At 33.4% G+C, this 11,848-nt stretch overlaps 3 protein-coding genes across 3 annotated transcripts; 2 read left to right on the top strand and 1 right to left on the bottom strand.

Annotated features, from left to right (window-relative positions):
• Positions 1-1,272: 1,272 nt before the first annotated feature.
• On the top strand, positions 1,273-2,032 carry LOC101893197 (COX assembly mitochondrial protein homolog). Its single transcript, XM_005181942.4, has 2 exons — positions 1,273-1,575; positions 1,633-2,032. Exons 1-2 carry the CDS (start codon positions 1,515-1,517, stop codon positions 1,935-1,937), a joined length of 366 nt encoding a protein of 121 aa, XP_005181999.1. The 5' UTR covers positions 1,273-1,514; the 3' UTR covers positions 1,938-2,032.
• On the bottom strand, positions 1,933-2,916 carry LOC131804740 (tRNA-splicing endonuclease subunit Sen2-like). The gene is made up of 2 exons (XM_059127876.1): positions 2,307-2,916; positions 1,933-2,232 (listed from the first exon to the last, which is right to left on the bottom strand). The coding sequence occupies exons 1-2, from the start codon at positions 2,773-2,775 to the stop codon at positions 1,961-1,963; spliced, it is 741 nt and encodes a 246-aa protein (XP_058983859.1). The 5' UTR covers positions 2,776-2,916; the 3' UTR covers positions 1,933-1,960.
• Positions 2,917-7,557: 4,641 nt separating this feature from the next.
• LOC131800361 (V-type proton ATPase subunit H-like) lies at positions 7,558-11,082 on the top strand. Its single transcript, XM_059127846.1, has 8 exons — positions 7,558-7,611; positions 7,674-7,749; positions 7,886-8,364; positions 9,556-9,690; positions 9,749-9,874; positions 9,939-10,375; positions 10,442-10,555; positions 10,625-11,082. Exons 2-8 carry the CDS (start codon positions 7,704-7,706, stop codon positions 10,701-10,703), a joined length of 1,416 nt encoding a protein of 471 aa, XP_058983829.1. The 5' UTR covers positions 7,558-7,611; positions 7,674-7,703; the 3' UTR covers positions 10,704-11,082.
• The last annotated feature ends 766 nt before the right edge of the window (positions 11,083-11,848 follow it).

The raw sequence follows: 11,848 nt of genomic DNA, 5'->3' as shown, positions 1-11,848 counted from the left end.
TTTCGCAAAAGCTAGTTTCAATTTTTGCCATTCTTTCAACAAAGCTTTCTTCTAATCTTCTTTGCAAGTTATGGTATGCTGGCGGTTTTTTCCATCGAGATAGCTCCATAAATTCTCTATGAGGTTTGTGTCTGAACTCTGGGCTGGTGTATCCACGACGTGGGGACAATTTATACCAAAATTTTTCAAAATCGGTCCAGCCATTCTTGAGATATAAGCATTCTAGCTAATATCCCCTTCCTTTGTATATATACATTGTATATATTTCGCTTTATATATCCGATATATTTACTATCGGCATCTACGTAATGGTCAGAATTGACCTGTTCGTCTATTTGTGATTTCGCCGGGATTAAAAACATTCGCGGTTTAATGGAAAATTTGACTTTTATTTATCACAAATGTTGCGGACTATTTCACCCACTAAATATTATCCGATGACGATCAAAATTGGAAGGCTTCTCCCCAGCCCTAAGCTCTAGCCCCATGCTAATTTCCGCGTAATTGGTCCATAATTGTGACCTGTAGAGCAACTGCAAAAACAGGAATTTTTCAGTTTTTGGTCCATTTTAACCCCTAAATATGCGATCATCTCGAAAAGAAATAGGGTTCTATTCTGGCCTTAACCCCACCTACATTTTAAATTTCGTGAGGATCGGGCCATAATTGCGACCTGTAGAGTGATTACAAATTAACATGGACAGACGGACGGACGGACATACATAGCTAGATCGACTCAGCTCGGCGAGACAGGAAGATCCATATATAGGTTACTATGTGGGAAACCTATATTTCGAGGTTTTACATAATTTTTGGCACAATCAAACTTATAATACCCCCAACACAAAGCGTTGTAGGTTTTTTGGTAATGAATTTGATAACAATCATATATTGCATGAAAGAAATTATTTGCTAAGTGTACGAGTTTCGCTTGGAGCTACTGTATGTATTAAATTGTAGCCTCGATTGTCATACACGGAAATAGTTAAATGGAATTTGAATTTTACGCCGATCTAGAATGTATAAAATGTATGGTCACCGGCTGACTTTTTGTAAAAGAACAACGGAATTAGGTAAACATAGCTTAAATTAAGCCAACAAAAAACTACTTTCCAGCCAGTCGATAACCTATTTAAATTTCTTTTCAAATATAAGTAGATTTTTATATGTTTTCTTATACGACGTCATTCGGAGGTTATTATAAAAGACCTTTTTCAACAATTTGTACAAATTTAAATATTTTCTCATTCAAAATTTTCAATTCCAAAATTCGTTTGACACTTCATTGGCCCAGCAGCTGCGTCGATGCGTCTATATTCTTCTACCATGGATTTGATGTATTACCGGGTCACATGAAGACCGTGAGGAATAGTCGACTTTTCAATATTGACGACGTTAAAAAAATAAAGCTGCAGCCCTGTTATAAAATAACGCCGTTCACCGAATTCACAACCTGGCCAAGAATAAAAATAATTATAAAACAAATAACATAAAAATCCAAAAAAGTAAAGAATATGAACGTTGAAACTACTAGTTCTATAAATACGTTTGATCCTAAGGATCCACATGGATTAGGTATGTTGCCAACGCTTACTTGTCCCAAAAATGTTATTGAAAAATGTGTCTTTTCAGGTGACCCCAATGACAAGTCTCTGCGCAAGGTGGAAGTGGAGATTCTTATACCCAAGATTATGAGAGATCGGGCAAAGGAAATACATTGCACCAAAGAAGTAGCAGATTTTCAAGCATGTTGTAAAGACAGTGGAGTACTGATGGTCGTATCCTGTCGTAAGGAGAACTCACATTTAAAGGAATGTCTCAGCAAGTGGTATAAAAATGAGGCTTTTAAAGAAGAATGCAAACAAATTTATCTTAAAGAAAGGTCGGAATTTCGCAGCACCGGTATTCCGAAAAAGCACAGAGTGGAAAAGGTTTAGTTTTTTAAACATTGAAGCATTTATTATATTTTTCGTTGGGTTTGTACATAAGATGTGTAATTAAAGCGCTTTATAATAGTTTCTGTTACATTCAATTTGGCTATGTCTTCAAGGATTTGCATTTGAAAATCTCTAGGTTTGTCAATATCCAGTATAAGGACATCTTTATCGGATGTTTCAGCAATTCTCTGTAAACCTTTTATTTTCTTTGGTTCCAAATGAGTTGTGCTGGAAGGCACTTTAACATTAACTACAAAACTTGCATGAAAAAACCGGGGACCTTTGCGATATATCACTGAAAATTGTTAAAAGTTAATTATTAACAAAATGTTATGGCATAAAAATGATGAACAAGTATTATAAACCTACAAAAGTTTCCGGCAAATTTCAGTCCACTCTTTACTACCCATCCTTTGGATTTTAAATATAAGTAGGCAGCAACATACTCCACAAAATAAGGATTTACTTGCAAAGCGGATGCCAAAAAATCTTGCCAAGTCAATTCTTTGTTGTCCAAATCGACGATTTTCAGAACTCTTAAATAATAGGCCAAGAAAAATGACTCTTCTAAACCTAAGGACAGCGTCTCCTGATCTTCCAAATCTATTTCTGATGGATTTTTATATACCACATTTGGAATGCTACGTGACTGAGATCCTTTACCATAAAATCCATTCGTGTACAAGAATCTAATATCGTTGGCGTTGCAAACTTCTACAGATATGCTCGTAAAAATTCCGGTATATCTTTCTTGTCCTTCATTAGTACAGGGTGGAGGAAACGGGAGTACATCGAAGACAACACCTCTCTTATTCTTCAGATGTGGCACAAAAAACATTTCCTGAGCTAAGCACAGTTACTATTTTGAACCTGTGTTTTTAGATATATGGATTGAAATAATTCAATGTGCCGCCTGTAAGCAAATCTAACAAATCTAAAGCAACGCAATTTATCTTATTTGTTGTTTCCAAAATGAAAACAAAAAACATGTGTTTATTGAAGCTAGCATGGTAGAAGAATACAGGTAGATGCATCAGCGCTTGGGAACATTGATAAGTCAAACATTTTAAAATAAAAGTATACTTACTTTTCTTATACGACGTCAATCGAAAATTATTATAATATGCGTTTTCAATAATTTTTACAAATTTGAATAATTTTTCAATTACAAAATTACTTTGACAGTTCATTGTGCCGTCACCATTGTGGGATAATGAACTGTAAAACCAATTTTGAAAGAAAAATAATTGAAATTTGAAAATGATTCAGAACTGCATAACAACCTTCGATTGGCATGGTAGTAGAAAACATATGAAAATCTACTTATTTAGAAAAAAAAACATTTAAAATTCTTTAACATATCAATGTTCTCAAGCGTTGATGCATCTACCTGTATTTTTTTACCACGCGTCTACCTATATTTTTCTGCCGTTGAAGCATGGTACAATAAGGAGGTTTCGTAAAACTATATAAATACAGCCCTGAAGCTATGCTCGCTCTCTGTCAGAATAATCCAAATTATATCCAACAAGTTGTTTTCATTTATTCGATATTTTTTGTTCGTTTTTAAAATGAGTCAAATAGTTCGAAAGATGAATTAAATGCCTGGATATTCTCTCAAAAATATGATGCTAAGTTTTCAGTCTTTCAATTTCGTGGCAAATCTGGTTAATATCATTAGTGTGCCCCCGGCAATTTAAGCTTCTTCCATTCATTGATTTTGAAAATATTTCATTTATTTATTTATATGTTGCGATGAAAAAGCCATTAGGCCAATAAGTATCACAACTATTAAAAAACTACAAAAGTGTACTCCAAAATAAAAAAAAATATTACATAGTGTATCTTAAAGTAACCTTAGAAATCATACTTATGTAAAATATGGACAAAAAGGCTCCCCAGCCAATGAAAATGTATTTAAGTCTATTGCTGGTAATAAAAAAAACAACATTGAATCAAACGATACAGTATCGTCATATATCATTAACAAACAAATTGTTAACCTCCATTTGCCTCTACAAAGTTTTCAAACATGCGGCGAAAAACACCGCGGGAAAACGAGAATTGTCGTAGCTCAGCTGGAAGCTGATTCCAGATTCGTGCGGAACGAACTATAAAAGATCTTTCATATAGAGACGTAGGAAAATGAGGGAAAATTATTTGCGTATTCCTAGTAGACCGAGAGAACACTAGCCGATCTCGCTGAAAACTTGTAAGATTTAAACAGATATATTTATATAGAAATGAAACCACGCGATGTTTAACAAAAGTAGAGAATGACACTCCTAGAAAGGGGACTGCATGCACAGAAATATGGTCAAAACGACGCAAATTATAAACATATCTTACAATGATGCTAAAAAGTTTTTCTAATTTCATTAAGTACTCATGTGTTGTACCAGAAATCACTTCAATACAGTAGGAAATTACCGAAAATAACATAGAATGAGCAAAATTTCTCTTTACAAATAAGGGCAAATCATGGTACAATGAAGAGAAGGTAGGTCAACTTTGAAAAAATTGCAAGTATGGAGGTCTACCTGTTTGGCTTGTAATGTCAGAATTAGTATCAAAACAATAAAAAAATCAAACAACTTGTTGCATTGATTTTGAATAAATAATTGAAAACCGCGATAATTGAATGAAAGGTCAACACTTCTTTTCAAAATCATGTACTATATATCTCTAAAGGATTATTTCGCTACAAAAACTCTAGATTTTGTCGATGCATACGTTGAAATAAACATTTTGAAAACACCCGAATTTTAATGTTTTCTGAACAATTTTTTTGTTATTGAAAAGAAAACACATACATAAACAAATAAAGATGACATATTAAACCAAGAAAATAAAAAAAAATTAAAATCATATGGTAGTTCTGCCCTACCTTGATATCATTGTACCATGGGGCAAATAGAAATCAGTTGAGTGTAATTTTCGGAGCATATTTTTAACTTTGGGGTACAGTGCATCAATATGCAAAGAAAAATGAAGCTTGGCATCAAGAACAACACCTAAACAATTTATGCGGTCAACAAAATCCACTGCTACACCATTAACCTGTATATTAATACCGCTATTCAGTCGGCAAGGTGAACCAAATGTCATTGCTTTTGTCTTAGAAATATTTTGTTTTTATTTTTCAAAACAATAAATACATACTCAAAATTGGCATAAGTCGAGCACACTTAGAAAAAATTGTAATCAGCTGATAGCTCTACCATACCTTTTTATGGTTCCATGCGTAGAAGCAAGCATGGTACAATAAGGAGGTAAAACAGCTTTGTAAAACTACAGGAATACAACCCAGAGGCTATGCTCGCTTCCTGTCAGACTTATTCAAAATTATATGCAACAAGATCTTTTCATTTTTTTCATATTTTTCCTACCCTACCTTTTTATTATACCATGGAAGCAAGTAAAAAATCTAGGTGGTACACACTGTTGATCATGAGGACTTAAATAGTGTTTACATCTAGTGGATATCATCTGTCAATTCCGTTGCGAGAAATCTGAAAATCTGTGAGTATTATATTGGAGATAACACGCGAAATAAGAATGTTTTTTTCGGTTTCTTTCACAATCTAGAATAGTGGGACAACACAGTTTTACCCCAAAATTGTGTAATGTTTTGCCCATAAACGTCGAATATATGCATTTATTTTGCAGAAAAAGGGCACCAAAAGAAAAAAATGTTTTTCTGTAATTGTGCCATGGGCAACAACAAGTGTTGTTGTACAACAAACTTAAGGTACGGTCACACTGGGTAAATATTTGATCGAAATTTGTTTTCCCATATTTGACTGAACAAATGTGAAATTCATACAGAGTTGATTCGATGTTCACATTACAGTCAAATATTTCACAGATTTTGTTTGTTCAAACAGTCACCAAATAGCGTCAAATAGTGCTATGGGGAAACATGTTTGACACATGTTCACATTCGTAAAATATACGAATATATTTTCCCAATAAATTGTTTGATCAAACTGTGAGGAAACATACATTTATTTTGCCGAGAGAAATAGACATAGAGAGTGAAAGAGAGACATAAAGAAAATGGAGTTTCGGGTATAATTTATTTGGAGAAGGGAAGCAAATGACCAGCTGTTGTGGTATAAATTCCTTGTCAGAAAATTTTTTTTGCATTTTTGTATGTTTGTATCACGGTAGAAGAATACTGGTAGTCGCATCGACATAGCTGCTGGGACAATGAACTGACAAAACTATAATGAATGAAATATTATTTAAATTTGTAAAAATTGTTGAAAAATACATATCATTACGTAAAAGAAAACATAGAAAAATCTTCTTATTTTTGTCAAAACATTTCAAAATGTTTGACATATCAATGTTTCAAGCGTTGATGCATCTACCTATATCCTATTCCTGAACCTGCAAGAATCTACTAGTTTGTCAATTTTCTTCGATATAATAAAGGGAAAATCGGTAATAGTAGTAAAAACTTATACATCTTGCAGTTCTGGAACAGACCATATATTAAATTTTTACTAAACATTCAAATTCAGTTAATTCAAAAATATCAAATAAACAAAACCACCTATTGTATTCGTTTGCTTTTTTATTCATTAAACATCATGTTACAAATGCTCTTGTTCTTAAAGCAAAATGCTGCCCAATGTTTTAAACTGATATTTTTCCTTGTTTGACCTTACAAAACATTTGCACCGTCAAACAAATGTTTGACCAAAAAAGAGGAAAATAATTGATCATAGGTGTTCACATTATGGACACACTGGTCAAATTTTTGTTTTCTGGCAAATAATTTTGTTTTCCCAAAATCAGCTGTTTTTGTATTTACCGTCAAATAATATTTGGTGGTCAGATTGTGGCAAAGAAATATTTGACATTTTTCGTCAAATATTTGCTCAATGTGACCTTACCTTTAGCAACAACCACATACAATTTTTTTACGTGATACAAGTGTCAACATTTAAGAGGCTTGCGAAAAAATTCTCATATATTTGTGAAATATAATCCTATAATTTTCTTAAATGTTTCATCCATGGTAGAATTAATCATATGTTTGCAATTTTTTCAAAATTATTCATTTAATCCATTGCAAATACACAAATGGCAACCTATTGTTTATGCAATGAAATTTGACAAGGTAAATTACAGAAATTGCAGAGATTGGTATGCTTATTTGAAATTACTTAATCTTCTTAATTTTACTATGTTTTCATCTTTGTTAATACATTGAAGCATAATCTTTTTTGTGTCAATTTACTCCTTTGTTCATTTCTGAAGAAGCCAGCCGATGACTTAAGCCAGCCAAATAAGCTCTTTATGAATTCCTACCTTATGCCATCGGCTGGCTTCTTCGGGAAAGAACAAAGTAGCGTAGAGCCAAAATCGAACTAAGCCAACCTAAAACTTCTTTGTTCCTCTACGAAGAAGCCAGCCGATGACTTAACCGTTTTTTATATTCTCACCTTTATAATTGGGCCATGGTATCGAAAAATCTATTTCCTTGCATGCTTAGCCGTAGGTCCAACTGACATTTTACAACATTCTATACGTTACTTGTTTCACTAATATTAGTGCCTGTTAAAGTGACAGTTAAAAGTAATTGGTATTGGTTAACCTGTACCCGAAATACTCATTACTTTTACATCACAAGTCACAAGACCTTCTGTCAGCTGAATTCAGAGTAAAATTTTTGTCTACTGCTATTTTCCAACGGAATTGGTAAAAATTTATTGAATTTTTTAGGAAAAAATAACAACAAAGAAAGCAGTAGCCATGTCTGACGTTGCCGATTTAATGAAAATGCCCGAAGAGAGCATTGGTAAGTTGAAAATTATACGGTTTCAAGAAAAGTCGATAATGATGACATTTATTTTTTACGAAATGTGAAAAAGTATATACATCATTATTGCCATGGTGTATATGATAGTGAATTACGTCTTTGTTCTCGCTTTCAGATATGATTGCTGCAACATCTGTGTTGCAGCAACAGGCAGCCGATATCCGTACCAAAACCATCAACTGGGCATCCTACATGCAATCGCAGATGATTTCCCAAGAAGATTACCAATGCATTAGTGCTCTGGATAACTCAAAGGCTGCCTACTTGCAATCGAATCCAGCCCAAGCTGTAAAGACTTTGTTGAATCTTTTGTCTCATGTCTCCAAAGATTCAACCATTCAATATATTATGGTTATGATTGACGATCTATTGCAAGAAGATCGTTCCCGTGTTGATATTTTCCACGAATATTGTGCTAAGCGCAAAGAATGCGTTTGGGGACCTTTCTTGAATCTGTTGAATCGTCAAGATGGTTTCATTGTTAATATGTCTTCTCGTATTTTGGCTAAATTGGCATGCTGGGGACACGAAATGATGCCCAAGTCTGATTTGAACTTCTATTTGCAATTCCTTAAAGATCAATTGACAGTCCAGGTGAGCAATTTTTTTCGTTATTCTTGTATATGATGGTGTTATTACTTTAGAAAGATGTTATGGGAGTTTTTGTGACAGCAATGCCTTATATTTTGACACATGATTAGTTGTGACCTTTTTGCGTACACATTGTTGTTGTGTTCAAAAATATTTTGTTTTAACTAATTGTGCTATTTAAAGAGGTTGAAAATCGATTAGAGATAAAAGAATACCTATTGTTTACACAAATACTGTATAAGGGCATTTTATCACATTCACGAAAGATATTTCGAAAAACTTGACAAATATTCGCTTAGTTTGACGAAAAACTATTAATGTTTCGATTTAGATTAGACTTGTTTTGCTCCATTCTTGTATGAAATGGCTCCCGAAATTCAATATTGCACAGTTTTTTCCGCGCCCCTTAGAATGGATAATACTTCTAAAAAATTCTTGAAATTGGATATACCATCAGCATAAGTTGAATATAAACTTATAATTTTTTCTTTTTATTCCCTATCCTGCAATATGTCCCACAACCATCAACTTAACCTTTATTAAAAATGAAACATAAGTGCAAAATCTATATCAGTGAGATGACTGCCCTGTCCAAAAGAATACAAACCATAATTATACATTCTAATGGAAATGATAAGGGAAGCTCAAATCATCTTGATCTGGTTCAATTTTTGAAATATCGTGAACAAGCTGCAGAGGCGGGCAAAACGGTAGTGGGCTTTTATGCAATTCAAACAATAACTTGCAATAACACACAACATTATTAAACATACTAATTGCCTAACATTTAAAACATAACACTTTTTTTACACTTTACTGTTATACATTCAAAATTTAAAAGCCTTTGGCCGGCCTTAAACAAAAACTATATGTCCCTACGTTAACGTCGTTGTCTGTTCAAATCATCCTGCGAAATATCCAGTTTCATTATATGAATGTCGCATTGTTTTGTTTTCGTTAATTTTGTTCTTGTTGCTGATGTTTATGTGGACCCATCTTTTACATTTTGAAATAGAAATCAAAATTGCAGTCATTTTTGGGAATTGTTTAAATTACTACAATGGCAATTTGGTCCTTTGGCCCGTTGCCATACAAGTTTTGCGTTCTATTTTGCAAAAACAAATAACACCAACTAACAAATTTCAATATTGAATGCAATTTCTAATATACTTTCTATTTATTCTCCAATAATAGTCCAATGAGTATATTCAATCTGTGGCACGCTGTCTGCAAATGATGTTGCGTATTGACGAATACCTTTTCGCTTTTGTTGGTGTTGATGGTATCAGTACTTTGGTACGCATTTTGTCATCTCGTGTTAATTTCCAAGTAAGTAAGCAGCATTGGTATAAATTTCGTATATCACTAGTATTTATCCCTATTATAGGTACAATACCAACTGGTGTTCTGTTTGTGGGTCTTGACCTTCAATCCCTTGCTGGCCACCAAAATGAACAAATTCACTGTCATCCCAATTTTGGCTGATATTCTCAATGATTGCGCCAAGGAAAAGGTAAAACTTTGAAACACCAATTGTAAATCGTGTACAATTTTTTATCGACATTTCTTGTCAAAAGGTTACCCGCATCATTCTGGGCGTATTCCGTAACTTAATTGAAAAGCCCACTGATGCTCAAGTGGCCAAGGAACATTGCATTGCCATGGTTCAATGCAAAGTCTTGAAACAATTGTCCATTTTGGAACAACGTCGTTTCGACGATGAGGACATCTCTGCCGATGTCGAATTCTTGACAGAAAAATTGCAAAACTCTGTGCAAGATTTGTCTTCGTTCGACGAATACGCCACCGAATTGCGCAGTGCCCGTTTGGAATGGTCTCCCGTACACAAATCTGCCAAATTCTGGCGTGAAAATGCTCAACGTTTGAATGAAAAGAATTACGAATTGTTGCGCATTTTGGTACATCTTTTGGAAACCTCCAAGGATCCCATTATTTTGTCTGTTGCCTGCTATGATATTGGAGAATATGTTCGCCATTACCCCAGAGGAAAGCAGTAAGTTATGGGAAAATATAAATTTAATAGAAATTATATAAAACAATTTTGCTGTTCGCCTTCTAGCGTTTTGGAACAATTGGGTGGCAAACAAATTGTCATGCAATTGTTGGGTCATGAAGATCCCAATGTACGTTATGAAGCCTTGTTGGCTGTACAAAAATTAATGGTTCACAATTGGTAAGAAGTGAATATCTAATTATTTTCACAACATGTAAAATTAACTTTTATGTTAATTTCCTTTTCCAGGGAATATTTGGGCAAACAACTTGAAAAAGAAAATGAAACCCAGAAGCAAGGATCGGCTGCCATTAGCGGCAAGGCTTAAGTATTATCACGTCTTATTTAAATTCCCTATTAATATATAAACAGATTAGAGTGTTATTAAACTATAAGTAAAGAAATGTATTAACAACAATTTCGCGGTACTTATAAAATTGTATTATGTGAAATTCAACAATGTGTGTTTCCTCTGATAATAATAATAATACATTCAAACGAACGATCGCTTCTTTGATCTAAATTTATTGTCATAGAAATTTTGTTTCAAATCATTCCAAATTATATTATTATTATTTTTCCTCTGTTTCCCAATTTTCTGTTATTCGTCAAAATAGTTACCTTATTCGTGATGAATGTATGTGTTGTTGCTTATGTTTGTAAATATCTACATAATAGATGAATAAAACAAGCTTGTTAAAAATACATATTTCTATTGTTTTGTTTTGGTATTCTTAAAATATGACATTTTTGAACAACTTTCATTGTCCATGAACAACTTTCAGTCAATCGTGGAAAGGAATTGATAACTGAATGGATTCATATGAATGTGAAATCGGTTGATTAGTAGATCCCGAAGCTCTAAGAACAGATCATACAAATGAAAAAGAGAACATTTGCAAAACTGGAAGATTCTTGCAGGTTCGGGAACAGAACAAGTGCATGCAAGTTTTATGTGAAGTGCTCATAATTTTTTTATTCCAGAACCTGCAAGAATCAATTTTATTTTTGCAATCTCGTTAGATAGCGGTTATCGCTTAGATTCTTCCAGGTCTTATAAATTAGCAAGTGCGTACAATTCTGGAACAGAGCAATTAACAATTTTCGTTTCCAAAAGGTAGATAGTCTTTCAGTTTTAAGTAAGGGATTTTGTTAAGAAGTATGGGATCTCCATTTTTCTCACTTCTCTTACCAACAAAATGAAACTTAAACTATTTTATAATAGAACAATTATACTGAAATAAATGGGAACTCAAATTTTTCAGAATTCATTCAGATTAATAAAAAAATCTACAAGCAGGCGATGAGTTAGTTGGATAAATATGTTATTCTATTATTTAAAAAAACGGGACTCATGAATTTTAATGAAAAATGTAAAAAAGGTAACCGCATCGGCGAATTGCTACAACAAAGCAACTTTTGTGGTCCCCTCAAATGTCAAAATTGGCATCTAAGGCGAAAAACATAGATTCG

This window comes from Musca domestica, unplaced genomic scaffold, assembly GCF_030504385.1.
Source record: "Musca domestica strain aabys unplaced genomic scaffold, Musca_domestica.polishedcontigs.V.1.1 48, whole genome shotgun sequence".
Classification (NCBI taxonomy): domain Eukaryota; kingdom Metazoa; phylum Arthropoda; class Insecta; order Diptera; family Muscidae; genus Musca; species Musca domestica.
Note: the sequence above shows the minus strand (reverse complement) of the source record. Positions and strands in the feature narration are given on the sequence as shown.